We start from the raw sequence: 26,300 nt of genomic DNA, 5'->3' as shown, positions 1-26,300 counted from the left end.
TCCAAGTACTTTTTAAATGTCATGAGGGTTTCTGCCTCTACCACCATTTCAGGCAGTGAGTTCCAGACCCCCACCGCCCACTAGGTGAAAAAAGTTCTCTTCCACTCCCCTCTAATCCTTCTACCAGTTACTTTATATCTATGCCCGCTGGTTATTGACCTCTCTGCTAAGGGAAATAGATTCTTCCCAGCCCCTCATAATTTTATACACCTCAATTAAGTCTCCCCTCAGTCTCCTCTATTAAAACAACCCCAGCCTATCCAATCTTTCCTCATAGCTAAATTTCTCCAGTCCTGGCAACATCCTTGTAAATCTCCTCTGTCTAGTGCAATCACATCTCCCGTGTAATGTGGTGACCAGAGCTGTAAGCAGTATTCTAGCTGTGGCCTAAATAGTATTTTATACAGTTCCAGCATACCTCCCTGCTTCTATTTTCTATGCCTCGACTAATACAGGCAAATATCTGTATGCCTTCTTAACCACCTTATCTATCTGTCCTGCTACCTTCAGGGATCTGTGGCCATGCACTCCAAGGTCCCTCTGTTCCTCTACAGTTCTCAGTATCTTACCATTTATAGTGTATTCCCTTGCCTTGTTTGCCCTCTCCGTGTTGAATTTAATTTGCCAATTTCTGCCTACCTGACCAGTCCATTGCTATCTTCCTGCAGTCTACAGCTTTCTTCCTCACTGTCAACCATATGGCCAATTTTTGTATCATCTGCAAACTTCTTAATCATGTCTCCTATATTTAAGTCTCATCATCATCATAGGCAGTCCCTCGAAACAAGGATGACTTGCTTCCACACCGATATATACCACAAAAAGCAAGGGACCTAGTACTGAGCCCTACGGAACCCCACTGGAAACAGCCTTCCAATCACAAAAACACCCATTGACCATTATCCTTTGCTTCCTGTCCCTGAGCCAATTTTAGATCCAACTTGCCACTTTCCCTTGAACCCTATGGGCTTTTACTTTTCTCACCAGTCTGCCATGTGGGACCTTGTCAAAAGCCTTACTAAAATCCATGTAGAGTACATCAAAAACGCTATCCTTCTCGACTCTTCTCGTTAGCTCCTCAAAAAATCTAATCAAGTTGGAGGAGCGGAGAGACTTAGGGTGGAAATTCCAGAGCTTAGGGTCTATGAAACTGAAGGCATGGCCGCCAATGGTGGAGTGATTAAAATCTGGGATGCGCCAAAATTGGAGGAGCGCAGAGATCTCAGAGGGTTGTAGGGCTGGATGAGATTACAGGGATGAGGAGAGGCGAGACCATGGAGGGATTTGAAAACAAGGATGAGATTTTTTAAATTGAGGCATTGCCAATGTAGGTCATCGAGCAGAAGGGTGATGGTGAACAGGATTTGGTGCGAGTTAAGATAAGGACAACAGAGATTTGGATTACCTCAAGTTTGCGGTGGGTGCAAGGTGGGAGGCCAGCCAGGAGAGCATTGGAATAGTCGAGTCTCGAGGGAAGAAAGCCATGGATGAGGGTTTCAGCAGCAGCTATCACAATCCATAATCATTGTGAGTGTCCTTATGAATTGATGAGCAGCCAGTCACTGCTAGTACAAGCTAACCCCAAACGGAATTAAACCCTCACTACAAAATAGCAGCAAAATCCAAAATTGTGAGAGTTGGTTGTATTAAAAGTTAAAAGGATGGGGTTGAAGATAGAAATGGGTGGGAGATGACAAAGGGCTGAGGGAAACCCCATTTTAATCAATTCCATATGAACCAGCGCCCTTGGAATCTGGCTAAGATCAGCTCTCTTTATGGTGAAGTCCCAGGTATGAACCTGTACCATACCATTCCGATTTGAGACCCAGTTACGCTGTGTCTTCTGGCTGCTGCAAGATCATTTCTTTCAAAGAGGTTTATGATCTGAAATGAATGTTCACTTTTTGGGGATTTTTTTTCAGTGGAAACAGTGGAATGAATACTTTGTTTATATTTAAGGTGTGATTAAAATGTGATCATCACTTTCCAAGTGGTGTCTGATGAACACATAATTTGAAATCAGTTGCCTTTTGAGGGCAAGTGAATCTGTCTTGAGATAGTTTCCACTTATATTCGCAACCTGTTTTGAAGACTACCAGCTGTACGAGAAAATGAAATTCAATAACTAATGACTGAGTTTGAATAGATGAAGAATTTAATCTTGAGCCTATTTCCTATGGGACTTTCAGTGCTATTTCTGATTGCATTTCAGTTCACACTGGAGACAGTTCTGTTTCTTTAGAATTTAATTATATTTACAAGACAAGGGACCATTGTTTGGAATGGCTTACGTTTGACTGAAGATTCTCGACTTGTATTCCCATGGGGGTTCTTCCATCTCCAGTTGCAACTTTGGCACAAACCCCAATGCAACAGTACAAATGGCCCTTTGCGCTGCTTTCTCAGGGTTTCAGCCACAGTTACGGCTGAGAGATCGGGGAACCCCTGTGGAAATTCTACCCCACTCTCTTTACAGCTCTGCTTCAAACTAGTTGATTTAGTCCAAGGTTTTATTTAGTGTGGTGAATAGTGTTTGCCATGAAGCTTAATACTGACACTGATTATAATTGTGAAACTGCTGAGAACTCCTGTATATTTGACTAACCAAAAGTATCCTGTACCATCCTCCCTCTAACTCTCCCTCACTCCAGTAACTCTCTCACTAACTCTCTCATTCTCTCTCATTCTCTCAGTGTAACTCTTTATTACTCTCTTTCTCTAACTCTCTCTTTCTTTCTAAATCTGGCTCTTAGTCTCTCCCTCTCTCTGTCCCTACTTCTTTCTATCTCTCTAACTCCAACTAAACAGGGAATTATCACCAAGTGAGTATTTTGTCAATTACACTGTGAGCAGCACACCTACTTTATATACAAATTTCCTGCATTAGCTGAGAAGTTTATAGTCATAAAACAGTAACAAATCAGAACTGAGGAGGCAGCTTACATGTGTATCAAAAGAAAAAAGATACTTATTTAGCGCCTTTTACGACCTCCGGATGCTACAAAGCACTTTACAACAACAACAAAATCAATAATTGGAACTTATATAGCACCTTTAATGTGGCAAAACATCCTTTTTTTTAGAGCTTCACAGCTTTTGAAGTGTAGTAACTGTTGTAATGTAGGAAAGGCAGTAGCCAGCTTGTGTTTAGCAAAGTCCCACAAAGAGCAATGGGATAGTGACCAGTTAATTTGTTTTTGTGATGTTGGTTGAGGGATAAAAGGTTGGCCAGGACAGCAGTACACTTGGATGGGTAGCCTGCATACTAATAGAGAAATCAAACAACAAGTTACACTAATTTAGTACCTCCCACATAACAAATATCCGAAGGTGCTTCACAGAAGATCGAAAGACAACAAGCAGGAAATGGAAGAGAAGTCACCCTATATGACCATAGGCACTGTCAGATATGTAGGTTTTAGAGAGGTTGATTTGTCAGTTCAACATGAAGTAACCCAGTATAGATAGGGAGATTTCAGAAATGCTTCCTGAATGAACCTTACCTGTTCCTGCTCCACAAGAAAAAACATTGTTTCCTTTCCTGGTTTTTCTATTAGTTTGTAGCTTCTACATACAGCTAGATTTTTTTGTTGAAGAAGCAAGGAAAGTGACTATAAAAGTCACCAAGCAGGAGCTTGTAATGACATGCAATTACAAAAAATAAAATAATGATCAGTCAGTGAAATCTACAACTATCATTTATATAGCACCTTTACATTGACAAATGCCTTAAGGGACTTCACGGAGGTGTAATCAGACAACAATGGATGTCGGGACAACAAAGGTAATGTTAGGAGGGATAGCTAAAAGCGTGTTCAAAGAGGCAGGTTTTAATGAGGGCCTTAAAGAAGGAGAGGGAGGTGAAGAGGTTTTGGAGTTTAGGGAGGGAATTCCAGAGCTAGTTGACTGAAGACATGGCCACCAATGGCGTGATAAAGAGAGGGAGGGAAACACAAAAGGCCGGCGGTGGGGGGCGGGTGGCGGGTGGGGGAGAGGGGGGAGCTTGTGGGGCTGGACAAGGTTGCAGAGATAGGGAGGGGCTTGACATGAAACAATTTAAACATGCGGATGAAAATGTGAGGCATTGGGGGACTGGGAGCCAATGTAGGTCAACAAGGACAGGGGTGGTGATCTACCAATAAAAGTAAAAGGTGAACCAATCAAATCACTCAAAATAAACCTTTCCTTTTTCTTTGGGTACCTTTTTACTTTTTCTGCTGGTTGACTACAGACAGATAATAAATACAGTTTATACGGTAAGAAACCTGTAAAAACATAAATGCCTTGCAGAAAATGTTTCAAATTTCTCATAAAATTGTCCGCTTCTTATTGGCAACATGAAGTTTTACTCCTGAGGGTTAACCTCTGTCAGGAGTATGGATTTGAATTTGGCACTGAGGCCAATGTTTGTGTTCTTTGTATGGCCGCTTTCTAGCCTCCTGGACTATGGCATGGTAAGTTTATTTTAAAAAGCTTTCCCTCCCTGCCTGGAGTGCTGCTCTGAGGCTGTTTCACCTGCACTGATTGCTTCTCAGTCTGACTTGGCCCACAATGACCTGCCAAGCTGGCCGGTTCATCCTCCCCCACGCTCATTTCTGACCAAAAGCCGGCTTTCTCCATTGAGTTCAGATCTCCTGCAGTATTTGTTGATTTATAGTGATACAAGTCAGCAAATACAGCGGAAGAATTAAATATGTGTGGAGAAAACCAGCTCCGGACCAAGGCAGTGATTCTTGACCAGCTTACTCCTCCTATCTTACCCTAGTGCTTGTCAGCTCACCTGCTTTTCTGCCCCGTCCAAGTGCTTGCCAGCCTGATTGCTTACTCGTCTATTTGCCCCAAGTGCTTCCCATTCACCTGCTTACCCGCCCACCCAGCCTTCGGTGCAACCTCGTCTGCTTGGCCTCCTGAATACTGCCTGGCCCACCCAATCTCCCAACTGCTCTGAGTGCTTCCTAACTCAATGAGTGAAAGTGAAAGTGCAGGAGTGAGAGAAGGTGAGAATTGAAAGCAAGGGAGCAAGCGAAAGGTGAAGGAGAACTCCAGCAAATCTGAGTACCTTTCACTCCCATCTTCCAACGACCTCTGACTCACTGAGCAATGCAGCTGCTAGCTTTTATTGGAGATCCCTTATTGGGCAGCAATACTCCAGCACTTATACTTTCAGTGCACAGACCTCGAGCAAGTCGACATCTTTAGTGTCACCTTAATTTCTTCTGCAATCACTGTGTTGTTAAGATTCACTAATTCCAAACATTGTTTACATCTTTCGTACTGGAATTCACTTGAAGTCCTCCCCCAAACTGCAATCAGCTCGTTAACAGGAAGACTCATTTGATTTTAAATCGAAGAATACAACCAATTTGGAAGGAAAGGGAAGGAAGGAGGGGAGGTGGAATAGCTGTACTAGATAAAGATAACATAATGGTGTAGAACAATAGGATGTAACTAGCAGTAAGATTGATACAGAATCCATATAGATTGAGTTAAAAGATAAGAAAGGATCCATCACTCTAATAGAGGTATACTATAGACCACGAAATAGTGGAAGGGAATTGGAGGAGGAAATATGTAGGTAAGTCTACAAGGTGAGCAGGCATAGAAAATTCATCATGGGAAATTTCAACTATCCCCAAATTGGCAGGAAGAAGTAACAAATGGAGGACAAGGATTTGAGTTTTTACAGTGTATGCAGGACTACTTTCTCACTCAGTACGTAAGAAGTCCAACATGAAAAGAATCAATCACTGTTGCATGCTGTAATGGGTAATGAACCAGAACAGATAGGAGAAGTAAGAATAGGAGAGCATCTTAGTAGTAGTGATCACAACATCACAAGGTTCAAGATTAGGATTGAGAGTGACATAAGTAGAACAAAGACTAAGGTAATGGATTTGAAAAGAACAAATTATTTGGAAGTGAAGGTGGAACTAAAAAAGGTAAATTGGGAGAAAATCTTGAAAAGCAAAGACAGAAAAACAGTGGGAAGTCTTTAAACGGGTAATCAATAGAGTTCGAGAGATGTGCTCCACTAAAAGATAAAAACAAGCAAGTTAATTATGGATGAATAAAGAACTAAAGAGAAAATTGAATTTCAAGAAAAGACATGTAAGAAATATTTAGATACCAAAGGAGAGGAGGACAAAAGGGAATATGAAGAATTTAGGAACGAAGTTTAAAAAAATAGAAAGGCAAAGAAAAATTACAAAATCAAATTATAAAGGAATATAAAAAGAAATAATAAAATGTTCTATATATACATAAATAACTAAAGGAAAATTGAAGTAGGGCTCGGGCTATTAAAGGATGAGCAAGATAAGCTCACAGGTAATGACAGAGAAATGGTAGAAGTATTGAATAACTACCTCGCCTCAGTTTTGTATTAAAGAAGGTAATGAAATTGACACTTCACTAGAGGATGAGCTTAAGACTATTAATGCAGTTGGGATAGAAAGGGAGCAAATAATTGACAAACTAGCAACAATAAAATAGGAAAAACCTGAGGTCCGGATGATATGCACACATGCAAACTCACGGAAACTAGGGAGGAGACAGCAGTGGCACTAGTTTATATATATATATATATATATATATGTAAAGGTTCCATAGAAGAGGGATAGTGCCAGAGGACCAGTAGACAGCTCATGCTGTTCCTATATACGAAAAGGGAGATAGAACAAAATCTGGGAACTAAAGACCAGTCAGCTTAACGTTAGTGAAAGGAAAGATACTGAATATATACTTAAAGAAGTGATAGAATAGCATCTAGAGACAGAAAATATGATTTTAAAAATACTCAGCATGGATTCCAAAAGGCTAAGTCATGCTTAACTAACCTGATAGAATTCTTTGGAGAGGTAATAGAAAGAGTATACAAGGGTAATGTAGTAGATGTCATACAAAAGGCCTCCAATAAGGTACCAAACAGCAGGCTCATGAAAAAGGTTAGGGAAAAAAGGAGTCAGGAAAAATAGCTGAATGGAAAGAAAATTGAAAATGGAAAACGGAAAGTAGGGATAAAGTGTACTTCTTCAAATTGGAGAAAGATAGACAGTGGTGTTCCACAATGATCAGTACTGGGACCACTGTTATTCATAATTTACATTAGTGATTTGGACTTGGGAACAAGAAACACAATATCAAAATTTGCAGATGATATCAAATTGTGGGTATAGCTAAGACCGAGGAAGAATACAACATAATACAAGAAGACATTTGAAAAATTGCAGACTGGGCAGATAAGTGACAAATTAACTTTAACATAAATAAATGTGACATGATGCACTTTGGTAGGAAAAATAAAAGCATCAACTACACCTTAGAAAATAAGAACTGAATGGGCTGGAAGAGCAAAGGGATCTAGGAATACAGGTGAACAAATCATTAAAAGCAGCATCACAGGTTAACAATGCAATTAAAAATGCTAACAAAATACTGGGATTTATTTCCAGGGGTATAGAATTCAAAAATAGTGACGTTATGTTAAACTTGTATAGGGCCCTGGTCAGACTGCACTTAGAGTACTGTGTATCTTAAAATCCATCTTATTAAAAGGACATAGAAGCACTGGAGAAAGTGCCAAAAAACGGCTGGTCAGAGAACTGCGAGATTACAGCTATTGGGAAAGATTGAAAAGTTTGTGTTTTTTTTCTTTAGAAATGTGGTGACCTAAGTAGAGGTGACCTGATAGCGATCTTTAACATTATGAATGGGTTGGACAGGATAGTTGTGGAGAAACGGTTTATGTTTGTTGAAAAATCCAAAACTAGGGGCTATAAATACAAGATAGTTCCTAATAAATCCAGTAGCGAAATAAGGAGAAATTATTCAGAGAGAGGTTGGAATGTGCAACTCGCTAATACAGGAAGTGGTTAAGGTAAATAGCTTAGATGCTTTCAAAAGGAAACTAGACAAGTATATGAGAGAAAAGGAAATGAAAAGATATATTGAATGGCTAAAATGAGTAGATGGAAGGGGAGGAGACTCATGTAGAGCATAAACATCAGCACAGATTAGTTGAGCTGAATGGCCTGTTTCTGTGCTGTTTATTCTATGTAATTCTATATAATGTCCTCTCCATTTTAATTTTCTTCTTCCCTCTTGTTTATCTCTATTCCTGTGCCCTACATCATCCTTTGGCCCAGAGGGTGGGAATGCACTCGATTACCTGGTTGCTGTGCCACCAGTTGCTCAGATGTGCATCAGTACTCTTTGTGGTTGGGTAACAATGATAAATTATGTATGACTCCTTATTGAAATGGTAGGCTCCCTTCTCTTTCAGCCAAAAGTCTAAAAATATCTTTTTGGATGTCAACATTAAACGATCGGCAAGTTGGAAAATCTGTTTTATTTTTTGCTTTTTAAATGGAAAAATAAAAGTGCAATCATGTTTGAATATTTGTAAAATTTTAGCTTGTTCTAAAATGTTCTTTTTGTTTTGATTTATTGGCTTTAAAAGATCCCTTCGATATAGTTTTCATGCATTGTTACTGTCCAGGGCCTAGTATTCATGGGTAAATGAACCTGTTATAGCAAGAGAATCCAGACATGAACAACATGATCAAATGATCACAATTGCAGCTGTGGTGTCCTTCTAATCTAATAATCACCACCCAAACTGAAAGATTGTGTCAGAGACTCTGAGCTGACAAATGTTCACTCTTTGATTCTTCTTCCCTCTAAAGTCTGAAAGAAATGAAACCCGACCAAGGATCAAGCCTGATTTTCAGCTAAACCAAGCCTTCCGACGCCGTGTGGACTTCAACCAGACAGCTGTCCACATCCCCACAGACATCTACGAGGGCTGTGAGTATTCTCTGTTCTTTGCATTCTGTAACTTTTTGTTTAAAAGCACTGAATTCTCTTTGGTACATGAACGCTACCCTTGAACAGCTTCAGTTGAAAATGGCAGGTGTCAGTGTACAATGTGTGGATGCTACTTTACAGGAAGGTGCTGTCTGAAAGAGAGTTGCAGGATTTACATTCAAGGCTACAATTCAAGTAGAAATAATTTTGTAGCATAGATTTTGGAGGACATCTGTGAGATTATTCAAGAAAATGCACCTGCCATAGAAACTGTTGGTCATTGTGCTCATTTACTTCTTATTTAGATTATGAGGGTTGTTTGGCTTCTAAAGCAAGCTGAGTAGAGCTTTAAAACTGGGTGATATAAAATTGCACAGTAAATGTCTAAAGTGAATGGAGATAGACATCTTAAGCACTTTCATTGCTGTAAGCTTTTGCCATTTTTGCAAACTAATGGTATTTAAAGCAGATAAATCAGTTCTCCACTTAACTTGCACTCTAAGGTAATGATTCCTTCAATTGTGTGTTTCATGTGACATTGTGCACCGGTGCTTTTTTCATTTGCCATACATGTTATTCACTAGGCTTTGGTACTAGACTCTGATTTAATGTCCACTAATATTTAGTCCACTTGTGTCTGTGTGAATTCCCACTCAATATCCATGTTCATCTTCTCTGACAGACAAACAAGTAACACTTAGAGAATGTCCCATTGGAGTGAAAAATCCTAATACTTCCTCCATACTGCATTGTGTGTGCAGTGCTAGTTGTTTTACAGTACAATCTAAAAGAGATATATTTTCACATCTTCAAGTGCTGTAAGAAACTTTGCTCGGTATTTCTAAGCACTGGAACACAATCCATATGTAAATGTAAAAGTGTCTTGAAATCATTCTTATCCTACTCAGTTTGGAAGTTGCAGTGTCCAAAAGTTTGATTGTAAAATGCAATATATGTAATGCATGCTGTGGTTGGAATTGAGAATGTTAACCCAGGATATGATTTGAAACCTTATACAATATCTTTCTGCAGTGGATTGCTTTTCATTGTCATGAAGACATCAAAAAGTCTTCACTGCAGCCACGCAGTGAGAAAATGCTGATTATTATTTTGTTTTTGTGCCACTTAGCTTGCTTTATACTGTGACTGAAACCACAAGTACCATTTGCTGATCAGTAGTTCATGGCTTTCGAGCCTTGACAAGTAACTTTCAATAATTGTTGCCTCTTCTACATCTGTTGTGTTTCCACACAATTTTGTGCTACCTTCAAAATAATTTACGTAGGTTATGAAAAGTCACGGTCGGAGGACGATCCCGCTCATGCTTTGTTAATCATTCCTTCCGAACATGAATAATGACAATACTCTACTGACGAACCCATTTTCAATCAGTTCACTATTTCTATGTTAATTCTGTGAGTCCCTACTTTGCTGTAAGGAGCCAATAATGTGATCTACGGTGTCGTGCATGGGGCGAGTTCCCTTCACAATGGGGCAGTGAATCTATAGAGTGTCCGATATACTCTGCTGTCGGTAATACAAGCCATAAGCACCTTAGGCACTTAGAGCCTGTTCGCCATTGTGTGCAAGGCTCGCTAAAGTCTCATTGCCCATGCAGATGAGGAGGATTTCTCGTGCAGGTAATTCCTAATATGACAGTGTTCCATAGGTTAAACACCAAATAAAATGGGAATTGCATGGGTGGTCTCTTCAGCTAGGTCCTTGTTCTTAAAGGTACTGTAAGGGGTGGTCCCGGGGGTCAGGTTCACCTCTGACCGACTTGAGCGGTTCGAATTGCTCCCACTCCCTTGGGTTCTAGACTTTGGATTTATTTGGGGGGTGTGATAAAGTGCAAAGGACAACTGGTTTGATGCAAAGAACTTTGATTTTATTACAGTCAAGAAAAATACAGTGTCAAACTTATAATCACTCTAATGAAGAACAATACATTACACATTCAAAGGGGGTTACAGTAAAAATTACACCTCCCACCTCCCAATACCCAATCCTAGCTAGGTTAGACTCCAGGGCAGGCAGGGACTATGCTTACCAATCCTTTCTGGTCAGTTAGCGGTAGTTCACAATTTCGGGGTTCGTTGAATTCTGTAGGTTCTGCTTGCCGTACCCCGAAAGTCGGAGAAGACTTCTTACTGTGCAATCTTCAGTTGGGTTGAGTCCGCTGATGCGGTAAGATGTGTTTTGGATCTATGGGATAAGTACCCGGTTTCCTTTGTTAGAAATAGGTTCAAAGTCTCTTTAGGTAATGTTTTCACCTGTTGGTAGTCAGGTCTTAGATTGTAGAGTGGAAACTTTCGATTCTTCGGTTTCTTCCTTGTGGAGTTTCGTTTCGAAATTGGTCGATCGCGGTGATTTTTCGGTGGTGCCACGTTGGCTGTGGTTGGTTGCTGCCGCGATGGTGATGTTCTTCCTTCCTTTTGGACTACAGGACTTCGAGGCTGGAGAAGTTAGTTTACAACTGTCGCATTGGTTTCTCTCCCTTCTTAATGACATAGGCACAGTATGGTATACCCTCTGTTAAAACAGGGGGCCAGTTATACGGTTTGAGTTGTCCTAATCTTCGCGCCAAATCAGTCCAGAATTATTTGTTTAAATTTGGCGGGCTTGACATTTCTTTGTAATATTTTGGCAGGCTCGTTAAAAGTTAATATGTCTTGGGTGGGTTGCTCGTCTAAATCTGTTTCCTGATGGAAATATTAGCTTGGTAATCACAATGTCCTTTTGTGCTTGGTTTTTGCATACTGGCTGTAGTGGGCCCTTTATTCTTATTCATGCTGAAGATGGCTTTTCTCGGTTTAGTTTGATGGCTGGCCATCTCCTGAGTTATTGTTGAAATGTTAATGCCTCTTGTGGAGAAAATTTTCGAATACCCATTTCTCCAGACAATTTAGCTTAGTCCCAACACCCAGACAGTTCCAATAATCAAGCTGGCTCCTGTAGTTCCTTAGGGCTGCCCACAGACTTGAATTTGTCTTGTAAAAGTCCAAAATTTGATTAACGTTCATAGTTTCTTCCATAAGCACTTTAGGATTTCAAATTTTCCAGTAGATAATCCCAAATGAAATTTCCTTTCCAATGAGTCTAAACACTGGAGCGGGGCGGGGTTCCTGTGAATTTTGACCTTTCAGTACGTTGATGTGTTGTATATTGGTTTGGAAGTTATTTCTCTCTGCTATATTGCTGATGACCAAAAGAAGATAGGGAGATTTTTTGGAGCCTACTGTAAGCTTCTTAAAGCTCTACTGCTTCTGTCACCCATGCTGTTTGTTCAATGAATGGTATTTCTTTTGCTGAAATTGCAACAGTAGGTATCACTATGGGTATACATCTCTATTTTATTTTCTGGAAGAAAAGGACCAGAGATGCACTTCAGACTGGTGTGTTCTCATTTAGACACTTTATTAAGACCTGTTCTTATACCATCACCTGTCTGTACAGGGCCAGGCTCTTGTATTTGGATGTGACTGAAGCCACAATAAATTCAGTACCTGTGATTCCCGAAAAAGGCCATAATAGTACTATGCCCAGTCCTGAAGCCAGACTAGGGAACCATCTCCAGAACAGGGATGGCTGAATCTTTGGTCTTGAAGGTTACAGCGGCATTGAACTTTTATACAGCAGGTTCCTTCAAAGCGACTGCGGGAGATCTCTTCCACATCTCCAAACCTTCACGTAGTTCTCTGATGCAGGTTGCTGGGCCAGTGAGCTCATCAGTTTCCCTTTGTAAAGCCGATAGCAGCACAAAAGAGCCCATGAATCTACTGTGTGGCAGGATTCCCCAGGATGCAAAGCATATTTGGCTCTATCCATGTGTCAATAGTGCCGCTAATCCCACTTGTGAACAGACAGGGCTACCACTCCTTAAATATATACGTACTCTATGCCCATTCAAACAGAATAATGGCTTGCATCATGAACTCACTGTTATTTTTCCAGCAAGATTTGGACCTATAAAGTGGTACTTCTGAATTTTGGAACTGACGAAATGGTCTGCAATGGCCCTTTCCAGTCCGGCTAATAGGAGACTCGATCTGCTCGGGGGTCCTGCTTTTATGATGTGAGCACAAGTCAAAAGTCTGGACGAAAGCCTGCTTTGTTACACCCTGATTTGTGCATCTTATCAAAAACATGATCCAGAATTACTTAAATAAATGCAGTTCATTCTCCCAAATGTAACAATTTCCACTTAATTTCTAGATGTTTAAAATAATCATTATGATAATCATTTGACCCTTCCTTGACCCTTTCACAAGCAATTTCATATCAGCCTCTTTACTGTACCTTGACAGTCGATAGTAATTACCTTTTGACTGGTAGTTTACCATTGTTTTCCATTGTGAAGTTCAGCCCAAATCGATGTCTGTTTTACCCCCTAAGGAAATCTCTGCCTTCTTACAGCTGGCATACTGCATCATCCCAGCCCAACAAGGCTTGCCTCCTCTCTCGCTACAATTTTAAAACTTTCCCTTTCAACATGTTATCAGCCTTGTGGCTACAGCCATGATTCAGTTCAGCCTGTTAGATGCCCATTCTTTCTGCTTATACAATCCTGGCACTTTCATATAACTCGTTATATTGGCGTAAAAATATTTTTTATCCTGATAAGTTTTTCTACTTTTACTCCCTGAAACAACTTGTTTTTTTTTTTAATTCACACTCGAAATAATGTATGATTCATGTGAGTTATCTAGTTTTCCTGTCTGAAAATTAACTTCTCAATATTCTTTCTCTCAATCGCCTGAATTCTAACTGTCACTGAGTCCTTCCTTTACATTCCCTGTTGTATTGTGCATAACTAAGACCGCCTTGGTGCCAAATAATTTTATCTCATAATACTCCTGTGAAGCGCCTTGAGATGTCTCAATACATTAAAGACCCTATACCAATACATGTTGTTGTTGATGAGGGATTCTTCATTTAGATGTACCTTGAAATCAACAAATTGTCTACTCACATTTCTCAGAGATGAGATGTTCCCAAATTAACTTAACCAACTCGTTGATGAAAGTTTATTCATTCATTTTCTGTTTCTGGAACCTTGCTGTGTACAAATTGGCTGCCATGTTTGCCTCATAACAATGGCGACTACACTTCAAAAAGTAATTAATTCGCAGTGAAGCATTTTGGGATGTCCCGTGGATATGAAAGTTCTATATGAATTAAATTTGTTCTTGTTTCTTGAAGTGAAATCAAACAATTTATAAAGAAATCGCAGCCTGCTCATTTTCTCCAGATACTTCTGAATCTAAATTAAATCCAGCCCTTCATACATTAGAAGTTCAATATTTAATACACTTTGCCTCCAGGTACTGACCATCCATCGCCTTTGCTCACGGACGTCTTTACTCTGTTCAACCTGAGTTTTCCTCAATATCCTTAAAGAAAAATTCTAGAAGATGGAAGAAAGGGCCTAAAAATAAATACCCAGTTTTTATGATTATCAGGATCGTTTTTTATGTGGTACTCAGAAGCATAACTAAGACCGCCTATTTCCACCTCCGTAACATCGCCTGTCTCTGTCCTTGCCTCAGCTCATCCACTGCTGAAGCCCTCATCCATGCCTTTTGTTACCTCTAGATTTGACTATTCCAATGTATTCCTGGCTGGCCTCCCACATTCTACCCTGCGTAAACTTGAGGTCATCCAAAACTCGGCAGCTCGTGTCCTAACTCGCACCAAGTCCCTGTTCATCCATCACTCCTGTGCTCGCTGACCTACATTGGCTCCCGGTTAAACAACACCTCAATTTCAAAATTCTCATCCTTGTTTTCAAATCCCTCCATGGCCTTGCGCCTCCCTATCTCTGTAATCTCCTCCAGCCCCACAACCCCCCCGAGATGTCTGCACTCCTCTAATTCTGCCCTGTTGAGCATCCCTGATTATAATCGCTCAACCATTGGTGGCCGAGCCTTCTTTTGCCTTGTCCCTAAACTCTGGAATTCCCTGCCTAAACCTCTCCGCCTCTTTACCGCACTTTCCTCCTTCAAGATGCTCCTTCAAATCTACCTCTTTGACCAAGCTTTGGTCACCTGCCCTAATTTCTTCTTATGTGGCTCGGTGTCAATTTTTTTGTTTCACAATACTCCTATGAAGTGCCTTGAGACGTTTCATTACGTTAAAGGCGCTATATAAATACAAGTTGTAGTTATCTATCTCTATGCTGTTAAATATCTTGCACAGAATGTGCCATTCCTGTACATAAACATTACTTCCTGTTATCGCAGTTTTTGATTGAGCTTTTATGTTAATATTTCCCTTTAAATTTTGCCATTATCCATATGTGATATGTGAATATGTGAAAAATAGCTTGACTGCACAAGTGTGGAGGGCATTAGCAATGAGGAACAACAATCTCCTCGCATTATAGCTACTCTTGTGCAGTAGTGATCTGGTATTAGAGCTGGTAAATTACAGGAAGTTGGCATTCGGTTTACAAAAGTTATCATTTTCAGAAAGTTCAGGAGAGCAATGTGGATTAATTATAATTACAATCATATTTCTACACTGTAATTTTAAATTACAATGCATTTTCTATTTTTTCAATAAATGCCCCCCCCCCCCCCAACATCTTGCATAGTGGTGATGTCATTACAGTTAAGGCAATGCAATGTCATGTTTGGCTGGAATACTCTGTGTGGTTAACATGATGGTAACTCGAAGTAGTGAATTTTCTAATTTTCTTGTTTAATTGTCGCCAAAGGCACCATTGGCAGTCAGAGCATTTAATAAGACCCAAGGGACTGAGTTAATCAATTTTCTGCTTTGAAATGCAAAGCCTCATAGGTCAGTCATTTGTAGAGATCAACAAAGACTGCACCGCCTTGGGCAACAATAGTAATGTGGCTTTCATAATAACTTTAAATGGAATATTCCAGATTTTACAGTGATAGTGATACAGTTAGGGCTATCTAAACAGAATATATTTTATATAATATAACTAAAGGAACAGATTTAAAGACCCCACAAATATTGTAAATGCAACTCCTTATGTGATGAAGTATTCGCGCTGGCTATCTACAAATAGCACGGGGTTGAAATTGCACCTTTCTTGTGCCCCATTAGTGCCGCGGATGGCAGTGGTGCCATGGGCGAAATGGTCCCAAGATTTTGGGGACAATTTGGAGTTTGCGCCGCGCACCGCAATTTGCGTTCCGGGGCCGGTGGACACCCGACGATTATGTCATCGTCGTGCGTGCTGACCCCTCGCCGCCCCATGCTGACCCCTTTGTGCCCCGCAGGGAAAATTGCCCCATGGGACACGAGACTGCCGCGGGCTGGCATTTTGTTTTCTTGACCGACTTTTCTATCAGTCCAACAATGGCGGCTCTCGTCTCAACTGGGCCCGGTCGAGATTATCGCTGGTGGCCCAGTGCTGGCCACCAAAGGACCATGCAGAGTCCGCAGCGGCCCGCCCCTTTAAATGAAGGGGAGGGTCATTGTGGCGAGTCAGCATTACGCAAAGCAGCCACGTAGCGATGACTCGTACAGTGCGGTGCTGACCTCATGCTGCGATGATGCCTCGGGAGCGTCCCTCCAATGAGGTGGAGCACCTGAGACAGCGCTCCATCTCGTTTGAGGGGCGCAAAGGGCAATTGCATGCCCGGGGCAGGACTTTCACCACAGGTTTTAACTGACCCGGGCCCGGAAGGTTATCGTCCCGGACGGGCCATGGGGTAATATCGGTCCCCTAGTATCCTAACTGAGGGGTATCAATTAACAGTGCTGACACGCCATATAGTTTTATGTCCAATTTCTGCTGCTTTGCTGTGGACTCCTTCATAGTTCTATTAAAGCAATAAAATAAGCTGTGGCGTGCCAACCACCAAGTGGAAGTAACAAATGTAATAAAAATGATGTAAGTGAACTCATCTGTACAGCATGTTGGCATTTTTAATAAACTATATAATATTATATGACAAAGGCAGCACTAATTGATGACCTATGTAGAACCTAGCTAAATTTATAATTATTTAATCTGTTTTTGGATTAAAATTATGCTCAAGAAAGTGATACTGCTGTGATTTTTTTTGTCCATATAATTTGAGCAATTATTCACCTTTACACCTCAAATTTATGTCTACTGTTTTTTTGACCTGCAACATTTTCCTGCCCTTCAAGATTAACTTTGTTCCTTGAGGGCATTTTCCCTCATTAGTTTCTTCCTCCTTCTGCTGCTGCTGATACACCAACTCTATTCCCATCCAACAGCAATAAATTTGGATTTTTACCAAATACCATTTACTGTCTGATCATTCTCTTCCTCGAGACACTTTAATGGGTGCTAGGAATTATGGGTATGGACAACTGCCAATAATGAGCGTTGTTTTGTCCTCAGTGGATACTTTGGGCCCAAATTTCCCCATGAGTTGCACCATTTTTCTTTGATGTAACTTGATTTTTCTGGTGTATCTTTTTAGTTGCAAATATGGCCATTTAATTTGCGCCAGTGTAAGTGAGTTAGTTAGGATTTTTGGTTTGGTCATTTTTTTTTCAAAAGTTGGTGTTCCCAGCCACTTATGGCAATTTGGCCAGAAAAAAGTTGTACTAAACTAACGTATGTGTCCACTTTTGTCCACATAGAAAGACCTTACTTACAGTTAAGGAATCGGCGCAAGTAACTACATTTAAAGCACCACCAAGCACCAAACAAAGCACAAAAAGTAATAAACAATTAATTAACAAATAAAATAGAAGGAACCCTGCACCTAAAGCACCAAAATCAATCAGTAAATAACAAATAAAAAAATAGACCTCCTACCTTAGGGAATGCAGCAGGCCGTCGATGAGGGAGCCCATTCAGCCAGGGCTAGGGACGGCCTGCTTTGGCCCCTCCCACACAGCCTGCAGCGCGCGTTTGCCGAAACGGCCTGTCAGGAGCTACTGCACATGCGTGCAGACTCTCGCGCGCATATGCAGAGGTCCCGGCACTGTTTTCAGCGCCGGGACCTAGCTCTGCCCCCCTCTCTTTCTTCTGTGCCATGCCAGCTGCACAGACGGCCTGAGAATCGGCCATGATCGCACGGATTTTTTTTGCCGCTGCTTCTGAGGTAAAATGTTGGCAGAGGGCTCGGTGGTGTGCTGAAAAAACCAGAGGGCCAAATTTGGGCCTTTTGTTTGGCTATGTTTTGTTAGTGCTCATCGTTGCTATTCCACTGGTTAAAATAATCACTTGTTCGGACTAGAATTGCAAAAAAAAACAACTTAAGAGATTCAGCACTGCCCATTGCTCATTGCAGTGATTTCTCCTCTGTGAAACTCAATTAAAAACATATCTGTCTGAAATGTACTACAGTTGTTTACATTTGAAGATATTAAACAATGAGGGACAGACTGATTCTGTTGTCTCCCTATTCCTTGGTTTCCTTGGGTCACGTTCCAGCTGGAGCCTCGAGGCAGCAGGCAGCCAAGTTCTTGTCCAATCACAATGCCTCTCTGATTTTGCTGTCAGAAGATATTCAAGAGCAAGATGGTGACGGCTCTTCTGCCAAATTTCCTCCCTCTTTCTAAGGCCACCTGTGACCTGTGCTTGTAATTTCCCCATAGGCATAAAGCTACAATCATGCACTCATAGTGTGGAGCACCAAAGGTGCCAACCCATGTCCTGCCAATCCACAACACTGAGCATTGGGGTTGTAACACATTACACCATTGTGCTGCAACGTTTTTTTTTAATGGACTGTGAAACTTTGTGCAGATTGCAAATAAATAGTGGGCTCACATATTTGATCACTTCTTTGGACATGGGGCAGTTTTACACAGGACAATTAAGTTTACCAACAATTATTTCAAATAAAACCTGTTGTAAGATTTCAAATGAAAGATGAAATGAATTCAGATTTTTGTGACAGAATTAACTCCCTCAGGTCACGCACAAGCTATTGTTGGGTCTCTCCCAGGGATGTCTGCACCAGTTTCTGGAAACCACAAGAGAGTAATTTTAGTGACCCAGCTGGAATCTCACTGTGATTTTTTTTCCCTCGAGGTATTCAGCCTCTACTCTGCTATTTCCAACAGCAGCACAGCTGATCTTGAGGCAGGGGCCAAACTTACTTATAGAATCATAGAATATTACAATACAGAAGGAAGCCATACAGCCAATCGAATTTGTGCCGGCTCTTTCGAAGAGCGGTTCAGTTAGTCCCACTCCCCCGCTGTATCCCTGTATCCCTGCAATTTGTTCTCCTTCAAGTATTTCTCCAATTCCCTTTGGAAGGTTACTATTAAACCTGTATCCACCGCTCTTCCAGTGTGTAAAAAAAGTTTCCCCCATGTCTTCTCACCTTTGCAGTGCCACACTGTTACCGTACACCAGTAGTACTCAAACTGTGTCCCTTGGAGGATGTGTTGTTTCATGTTCCTTTGGGGGTCTATCGGCCACTCACCTGCTCAGGGGCATTGCTAAAGCTGGTATATCAAAAAAGAGAGAAAGGAGCATAGTGAATTTCAGCACAAAGTTTGAGTAACCCTGACATGGACAAAGTGATGTATAAATGAGTTGCTGAGGAAAATAATGGTTATAGGGGGCCTAATGTGATATCATCAAGGTCCAGGTCGATGATTGGAGCATGGGCGGATACAGCAGGAACGGCGAGATTGGGGGAAAGGAGCGGCGAGAGTATGTAGAGGGATGTGATCGGGGCCCAGGAGAGGCGTGAGTTCGGGACCAGGGGCCCAGGGGCAGCCCGGGCCAGCCTACACTGCACTATGTGTGCGCACTAAGTCCGTGCAGCAGAGCAGGTCTCCAGTCGTCTTGGATAACCCTTGCCACAGGACCAAGACCAAGCTCTGCCACGCACAGGCATCTTCCACCTTTCAGGATGTAGTACAGGACCTGGAATATTAGGTCCTTCATTGAAACACCTGTGAACTCATCCTTTTTTGGCATGGAAGTATGTCATCCTGGTTTCGAGGGACTGCCTATGATCATGAATGAGTTCTGTACTACTGGGGGTAGGGGGTGAAAGTTGTCTATGGGCACCAGCAGACCAGGGTTGAATGGAGGTATGAGAATAGTAGAATGCACTGGAGCTCTGCTTAATTACCTTTAGGAATCAGGCAACATTTTTACAGAACCTTCACTTCCAAAGATTAAATGGGTGGGATTGGTTGAAAGAGTGGACTTGATGAGCTAAGTGGCCTTGTCTTGTTCCATCTTTCATTATGTCTTGTATTTAAATGTTTTGCTTCTGTTAACAGTTCCAGGCTACACATGAATTTTAGAAACATGCTGAATATTTGCCTTTGTCACTATTCTTTCCCAGCCCTTTTGCTAACTTTTGCCATCGATAGCTAATATCAGAACTGCAGAACAATCTACTTTCAGCAAGGAAAAAATAAGAAATTGAATTCATTCAAGCGATAAACACCAAAATGGAGATGATTGTTTCAGAAATGGTACATAATATATGAATGAGTGGTCTTTTATTTTTCATGATCAATTTTCATGGAAAAGTGATTTCATGGTATAAGGTTTTATTCAGTAATGATTAGATACATTGGAAAGCTCCTAAACCTCAAGCAGATCCACAGCAGTTAGTAACAACTTTTTGCCGAAGGGAATGCAGCTAAATCTTAATCCATTATAAGAACATAATGAGAACATAAGAAATAGGAGCAGGAGTAGGCCATACGGCCTCTCGAGCCTGCTCCGCCATTCAATAAGATCATGGCTGATCCGATCATGGACTCAGCTCCACTTCCCCGCCCGCTCCCCATAACCCCTTATCCCCTTATCGTTTAAGAAACTGTCTATTTCTGTCTTAAATTTATTCAATGTCCCAGCTTCCAGAGCTCTCTGAGGCAGTGAATTCCACAGATTTACAACTCTCTGAGAAAAGAAATGTCTCCTCATCTCAGTTTTAAATGGGTGGCCCCTTATTCTAAGATCATGCCTCTAGTCCTAGTCTCCCCCATCAGTGGAAACATTCTCTCTGCATCCACCTTGTCAAGCAATCTCATAATCTTATACGTTTTGATAAGATCACCTCTCATTCTCATTCCCAACCTACTCAACCTTTCCTCATAAGTCAACCCCCTCATCCCCGGAATCAACCTAGTGAACCTTCTCCGAACTGCCTCCAATGCAAGTATATCCTTTCATAAATATGGAAACCAAAACTGCACGCAGTATTCCAGGTGTGGCCTCACCAATACCTTTATATAGTCGTTGCAAGACTTCCCTGCTTTTATACTCCATCCCCTTTGCAATAAAGGCCAAGCTTTCATTGGCCTTACTGATCACTTGCTGAACCTGCATACTATCCTTTTGTGCTCCATGCACAAATACCCCCAGGTCCCGCTGTACTGTGGCACTTTGCAAACTTTCTCAATTTAAATAATAACTTGTTCTTTGATTTTTTTCTGCCAAAGTACATGACCTCACACTTTCCGACATTATACTCCAAATTTTTGCCCACTCACTTAGCCTGTCTATGTCCTTTTGCAGATTTTTTGTGTCCTCCTCATACATTGCTTTCCCTCCCATCTTTGTATCATCAGCAAACTTGGCTACGTTACACTCAGTCCCTTCTTCGAAGTTGTTAATATAGATTGTAAATAGTTGGGGCCCCAGCACTGATCCCTGCGGTGCCCCACTAGTTATTGGCTGCCAACCAGAGAATGAATCATTTATCCCGACTCTCTGTTCTCTGTTAGTTAGCCAATCCTCTATCCATGCTAATATATTATCCCCAAACCCGTGAACTTTTATCTTGTGCAGTAACCTTTTATGTGGCACCTTGTCAAATGCCTTCTGGAAGTCCAAATACACCACATCCACTGGTTCCCCTTTATCCACCCTGTTCATTACATCCTCAAAGAACTCCAGCAAATTTGTCAAACATGACTTCCCCTTCATAAATCCATGCTGACTCTGCCTGACCGAATTTTGCTTTTCTAAATGTCCTGCTACTGCTTCTTTAATAATGGACTCCAACATTTTCCCAACTACAGATGTTAGGCTAACTGGTCTATAATTTCCTGCTTTTTGCCTGCCTCCTTTTTTAAATAGCGGCATTACATTTGCAGTTTTCCAATCTGCTGGGACCGCCCCAGATTCCAGGAAATTTTGGTAAATTACAACCAATGCATCCACAATCCCTGCCGCTACTTCTCTTAAGACCCTAGGATGCAAGCCATTAGGTCCAAGGGATTTATCTACCTTTAGTCTCATTATCTTACTGAGTACCACCCCCTTCGTGATTGTGATTGTGTTAAGTTCCTCCCCCCTATAGCCCCTTGACTATCCACTGTCGGAATATTGTTCATATCCTCTCCCGTAAAGACTGATACAAAATATTTGTTCAGTGTTTCTGCCATCTCCATGTTCCCCATTACTAATTCCCCGGTCTCGTCTTCTAAGGAACCAACATTTACTTTCGCCACTCTTTTCCTTTTTATATACCTATAGAAACTTTTGCTATCTGTTTTTATATTTTGTGCTAGTTTACTTTCATAGTCTATCTTTCCTTTCTTAATCATTTTTTTAGTCGTTCTTTGCTGGCTTTTAAAAGCTTCCCAGTCCTCTGTCCTCCCACTAGTTTTAGCCACTTTGTATGCCCTTGTTTTTAATTGGATACCGTCCTTTATTTCTTTACTTAGCCACGGTTGACTATCTTTTCTCTTACAATCTTTCCTTCTCACTGGAATATATTTTTCTTGAGAGTTGTGAAATATCTCCTTAAATGTGCACCACTGTTCACCCATCGTCCTACACTTAAATCTATTTTCCCAGTCCACTTTACCCAACTCTGCCCTCATACCTTCATAGTCTCCTTTATTTAAGCTTAGTACGCTGGTTAGAGATCCAACTTTCTCACCCTCCATCTGAATTTGAAATTCAACCATGCTATGATCACTCATTCCAAGGTGATCCTTTATTCGGAGATTGTTTATTAATCCTGTCTCATTACACAGGACCAGATCTAAGATAGCCTGTCCCTGGTTGGTTCCGTTACATACTGCTCAAGGAACCCGTCCCTTATGCACTCTATGAACTCTTCTTCAAGGCTACCCTGACCAATTTGAGTTGTCCAATCAATATGGAGGTTAAGATCACCCATGATTATTGCTGTTCCTTTTTACAAGCCCCCCACTATTTCCTGGTTTTTGCTCCGACCAACAGAGTTGCTATTGTTTGGGGGCCTATAGACTACGCCCATCAGTGACTTTTCCCCTTATTGTTCCTTATCTCCACCCAAACTGTTTCAACACCCTTATCATTTGAGCCAATATCGTTTCTTACTATTGCAGTGATTCCATCCTTTATCAATAGAGCTACCCCACCTCCTTTTCCTTTCTGTCTGTCGTTCCGGATTGTCATGTACCCCTGAATATTTAATTCCTAGTCCTGGTCACCTTGCAACCATATCTCTGTAATGGCTATCAGATCATACCCATTTGTCTCAATTTGTGCTGTCAACTCATCTATTTTGTTACAAATGCCATGTGCATTTAGACAATGTGCCTTTAAGTTTTTTTTTTACCCTTTTTTTCCTGCTTGTTTCCTCTCTACTTCAAACTCACTTTCTTTATTTTTGCTTTCCAATTCCAGCTTTACTCCCTTCCCTACTGAATCTACTGATTCTGCAAGATTCTGTCTTGTAGATATGCTTACTGTGAGGTCCCTTATCAAAGGTACACAGAATACACTGAAAATGTAGTAACAATTCTATGTAAATTACTTAATGGGGTAATTGTTAGCCCAGGGCTGTGCAACCAAAGATTCCACTATTCACAGGAGGCAATCCCTTTATGGATAGCCTTGTTTTACTGTTAAAAGATAAGTGATGCTTATAACGACTGAACAATACTGTGCTTGTTACATGATACTATGATAAAAGTGGGATAAAATCCTGAAAATAATAAACAGCAAAACAATGAAGAGTCTCTGCAGATATTTTGTTTTGTAAAGTTTGATTATTTTTAAAATAAATTGCAAACTATCTGGTTGTAGTGTAGTATAGCAAAATTCTGGAAGACCAACTTCAGGTGTCAAAATCCATTATTTTACAAGCTCGAAAGTACTCACAGAGACACATTTTTGACAAGGCACATGAATGATTATGAAGGATATAGCTTGCCTACTACAACTGAGACTGAGGGTGTGCTTTCAGGCAACGTGGTGAGTGCTTGTAATTGCTGTCATACTGTACTTGGCTAAGGGGCATGACTGGATGTGGTGTGAAACATATTGGGCCAGAATTTGCTGTCTAGGGCATCTAATGGTGTTAGTTAGACTTGCCCTTGCATGTTTATTTTTTTTAAATGTTTGCACGTCAAGTTGCTGAAAGTGCAAACTGATGACTTCGCAAGGGAAACCGGGTATCTGGGTCCTGAGTGGACAGGGCAAGCAACTGGGTATCTCCTTGACCAATCAGATTGAAAGATTGTGACGGTACAAAGACTGAGAAAGAAGTGTAAATTAGAGTGGGTGAATTCAATGTCAAATCAGGTACAGAAAGAGAAATAAAGAGAGGGAAAGAAAGATTGGATGAAGAGAGAGAAAAAAAAGAAACAGAAACAAAAGTAAAACATTTTTTTAAATTACAGGTGACATTTTTCAAATCTCGAACAAGAAGTAAAACCTGAAGGAATGATACTCTACTCTTGTAATAGTTAATTTTCAGTACCAGAGAGGTTACTGGCAGTGATTAACACTTATCACACCAGGATACTTACAATGTAGCGAGTTTAGTTCATATCTCACGCGCAAATACAGTAACTTCATACCATTCAATGCATTTCAGTGGTGAGGCAGTCGACGAGATGACATTTTTGTGAAGCTACTTGGGAGCTGTGCATCTTGGACAGCAATCTTTGGATTAACCACGCATCTGCCCTTGCCTGAAGTTGCTGTAGCATTTGCGCATAAATAACTGCTATTATGGGCCAGTTATCATCTGCTGCTGAACACGCTACAAGCCAAAAATACGAGACTGTTTTGAACCTTTGGGATAGAATTTCTGCAGGGACTGCTCAACCTTATTTCAGCGAATCCTGGAAAAATGGAGAAAATGGCCGCTTACAGTGTTGCTCCAGGTTTTCTGCCAAGGAGATCAGGAGAACCCTTGCAGAAATTCTACCCCTTCATCTCTTAAGCCTGAATAAGAAATGAAAGTTTATTTAATCATGGTTGTTAAATTGTCTCCACTTGAAATAATAGATTTGAACTGTTCTTTTCCGAGGAAAGTAATATTCTCTGTTATTTGAAAAGAAAGAATATAGTCATTTGGAAGGAGGAAAAAAAAATTAACGGAAGGCATATTGAATCACCTGGGTGCAGTGCGTAGAGGAAAATTGGATGAGGAATCACATACTGGTAAGGGAACCTGCCTGATTTCTGTCAGTTAATTTAACATGTCAGAAAATCAGGCTCCGTTAAGGATGTGCACTCTTCGCAGTCTGGTTTTTTCCATTTGCCATGCCCAGGCAATCCAATACCTGCCGGTGCAGGAACAGCAAGCTCTGCCCCATGTGTTTAATGCACATTTTCGGGACATGAGTTTGTCCGCACAAATATCCACAGAGTGAAATGTGACCTTGGCCACTAAGGCAATGGAGAGGCAGTAAGTGAATCTACAAGAACCGAGAAATGTCGTACTGTAGTGGAGTGGAGTTTGAGTAACCCTGCTATAATGCAGTGACATCAAACAATTGTGGAGACATTTTCTCTGGCATTTCTGCTTTAAAACATCAGAGGAAATCATTGCATATTTGCTTCTGATTTTACTACACATTGCAAACAAAGGAAATCATCCCATACATCATCACAGGCCAACCTTGTAAACCTTCTAGCAGCTAATTACAGACCAGTATTGATGGAGTTTGACATCAGTTTTTCTACATCTACAACAAATGGCGAGGAAGAAATTGAAAAACAACAATCTCAAATCTTATAGTTCAATGCTGTAAACAGTGCAGTCAACTATTTTTCTTTCAATTTCTCCTTTTCTTTTCTCTTGAAGGTCTTGGCTCATGCTGGGTCTGGTACCACACACATAGCACCCTCTGGTGTCTTGCTTAGGTGGCCATTCTTCATGACTGAGCCTAATGGTGAGTGCTGACAGGCTATTTCAGCATAAGTGATATCACAGTTAAGCCTGATCCTGCCCCGAGCTAAAGATCACATGTACGTGGCTCCAGCCACTGAACAGTGATCAGGAGTGGGAATCCTGCCTATTCTCTCCACTTCCCTCATCCCAGGGAGAGTGAAGGAAGTTGTTGCACTCCAATTGCCATCCTGGCTTGAGATGATCAAACTCTGCACATATCACGGATTGAACTCGGGACATTTCAGAACAATATGGCTCTATGTTACACTGGCTCTATGTTACACTGGGAGATTTAACCACAAAACAGTTGTGGAACAGTCAAACCTTATTATAGCAAATTCTACAATAAGAAGCATTTATGATAATGGTCTTGCCTCTTATCCACAACAGCAGCCTGAGCTGTTTTGGAGGGGAGGCCAGTCCATT

General features: G+C 41.0%; 1 protein-coding gene across 3 annotated transcripts in view; it reads left to right on the top strand.

Moving 5' to 3' along the window:
* The window catches only part of LOC139278518 (voltage-dependent calcium channel subunit alpha-2/delta-1), a 794,302-nt gene that overhangs the window by 340,189 nt on the left and 427,813 nt on the right, over positions 1-26,300 (top strand). For all 3 annotated transcript variants that reach the window (XM_070897372.1, XM_070897370.1, XM_070897371.1), the window contains exon 6: positions 8,685-8,805. In XM_070897372.1, the coding sequence (XP_070753473.1) occupies positions 8,685-8,805 (121 nt within the window). The remainder of the gene's footprint in view (positions 1-8,684; positions 8,806-26,300) is intronic.

The sequence above is a fragment of the Pristiophorus japonicus genome, chromosome 13 (assembly GCF_044704955.1).
Source record: "Pristiophorus japonicus isolate sPriJap1 chromosome 13, sPriJap1.hap1, whole genome shotgun sequence".
NCBI classification, from domain to species: Eukaryota; Metazoa; Chordata; class Chondrichthyes; family Pristiophoridae; genus Pristiophorus; species Pristiophorus japonicus.
Note: the sequence above shows the minus strand (reverse complement) of the source record. Positions and strands in the feature narration are given on the sequence as shown.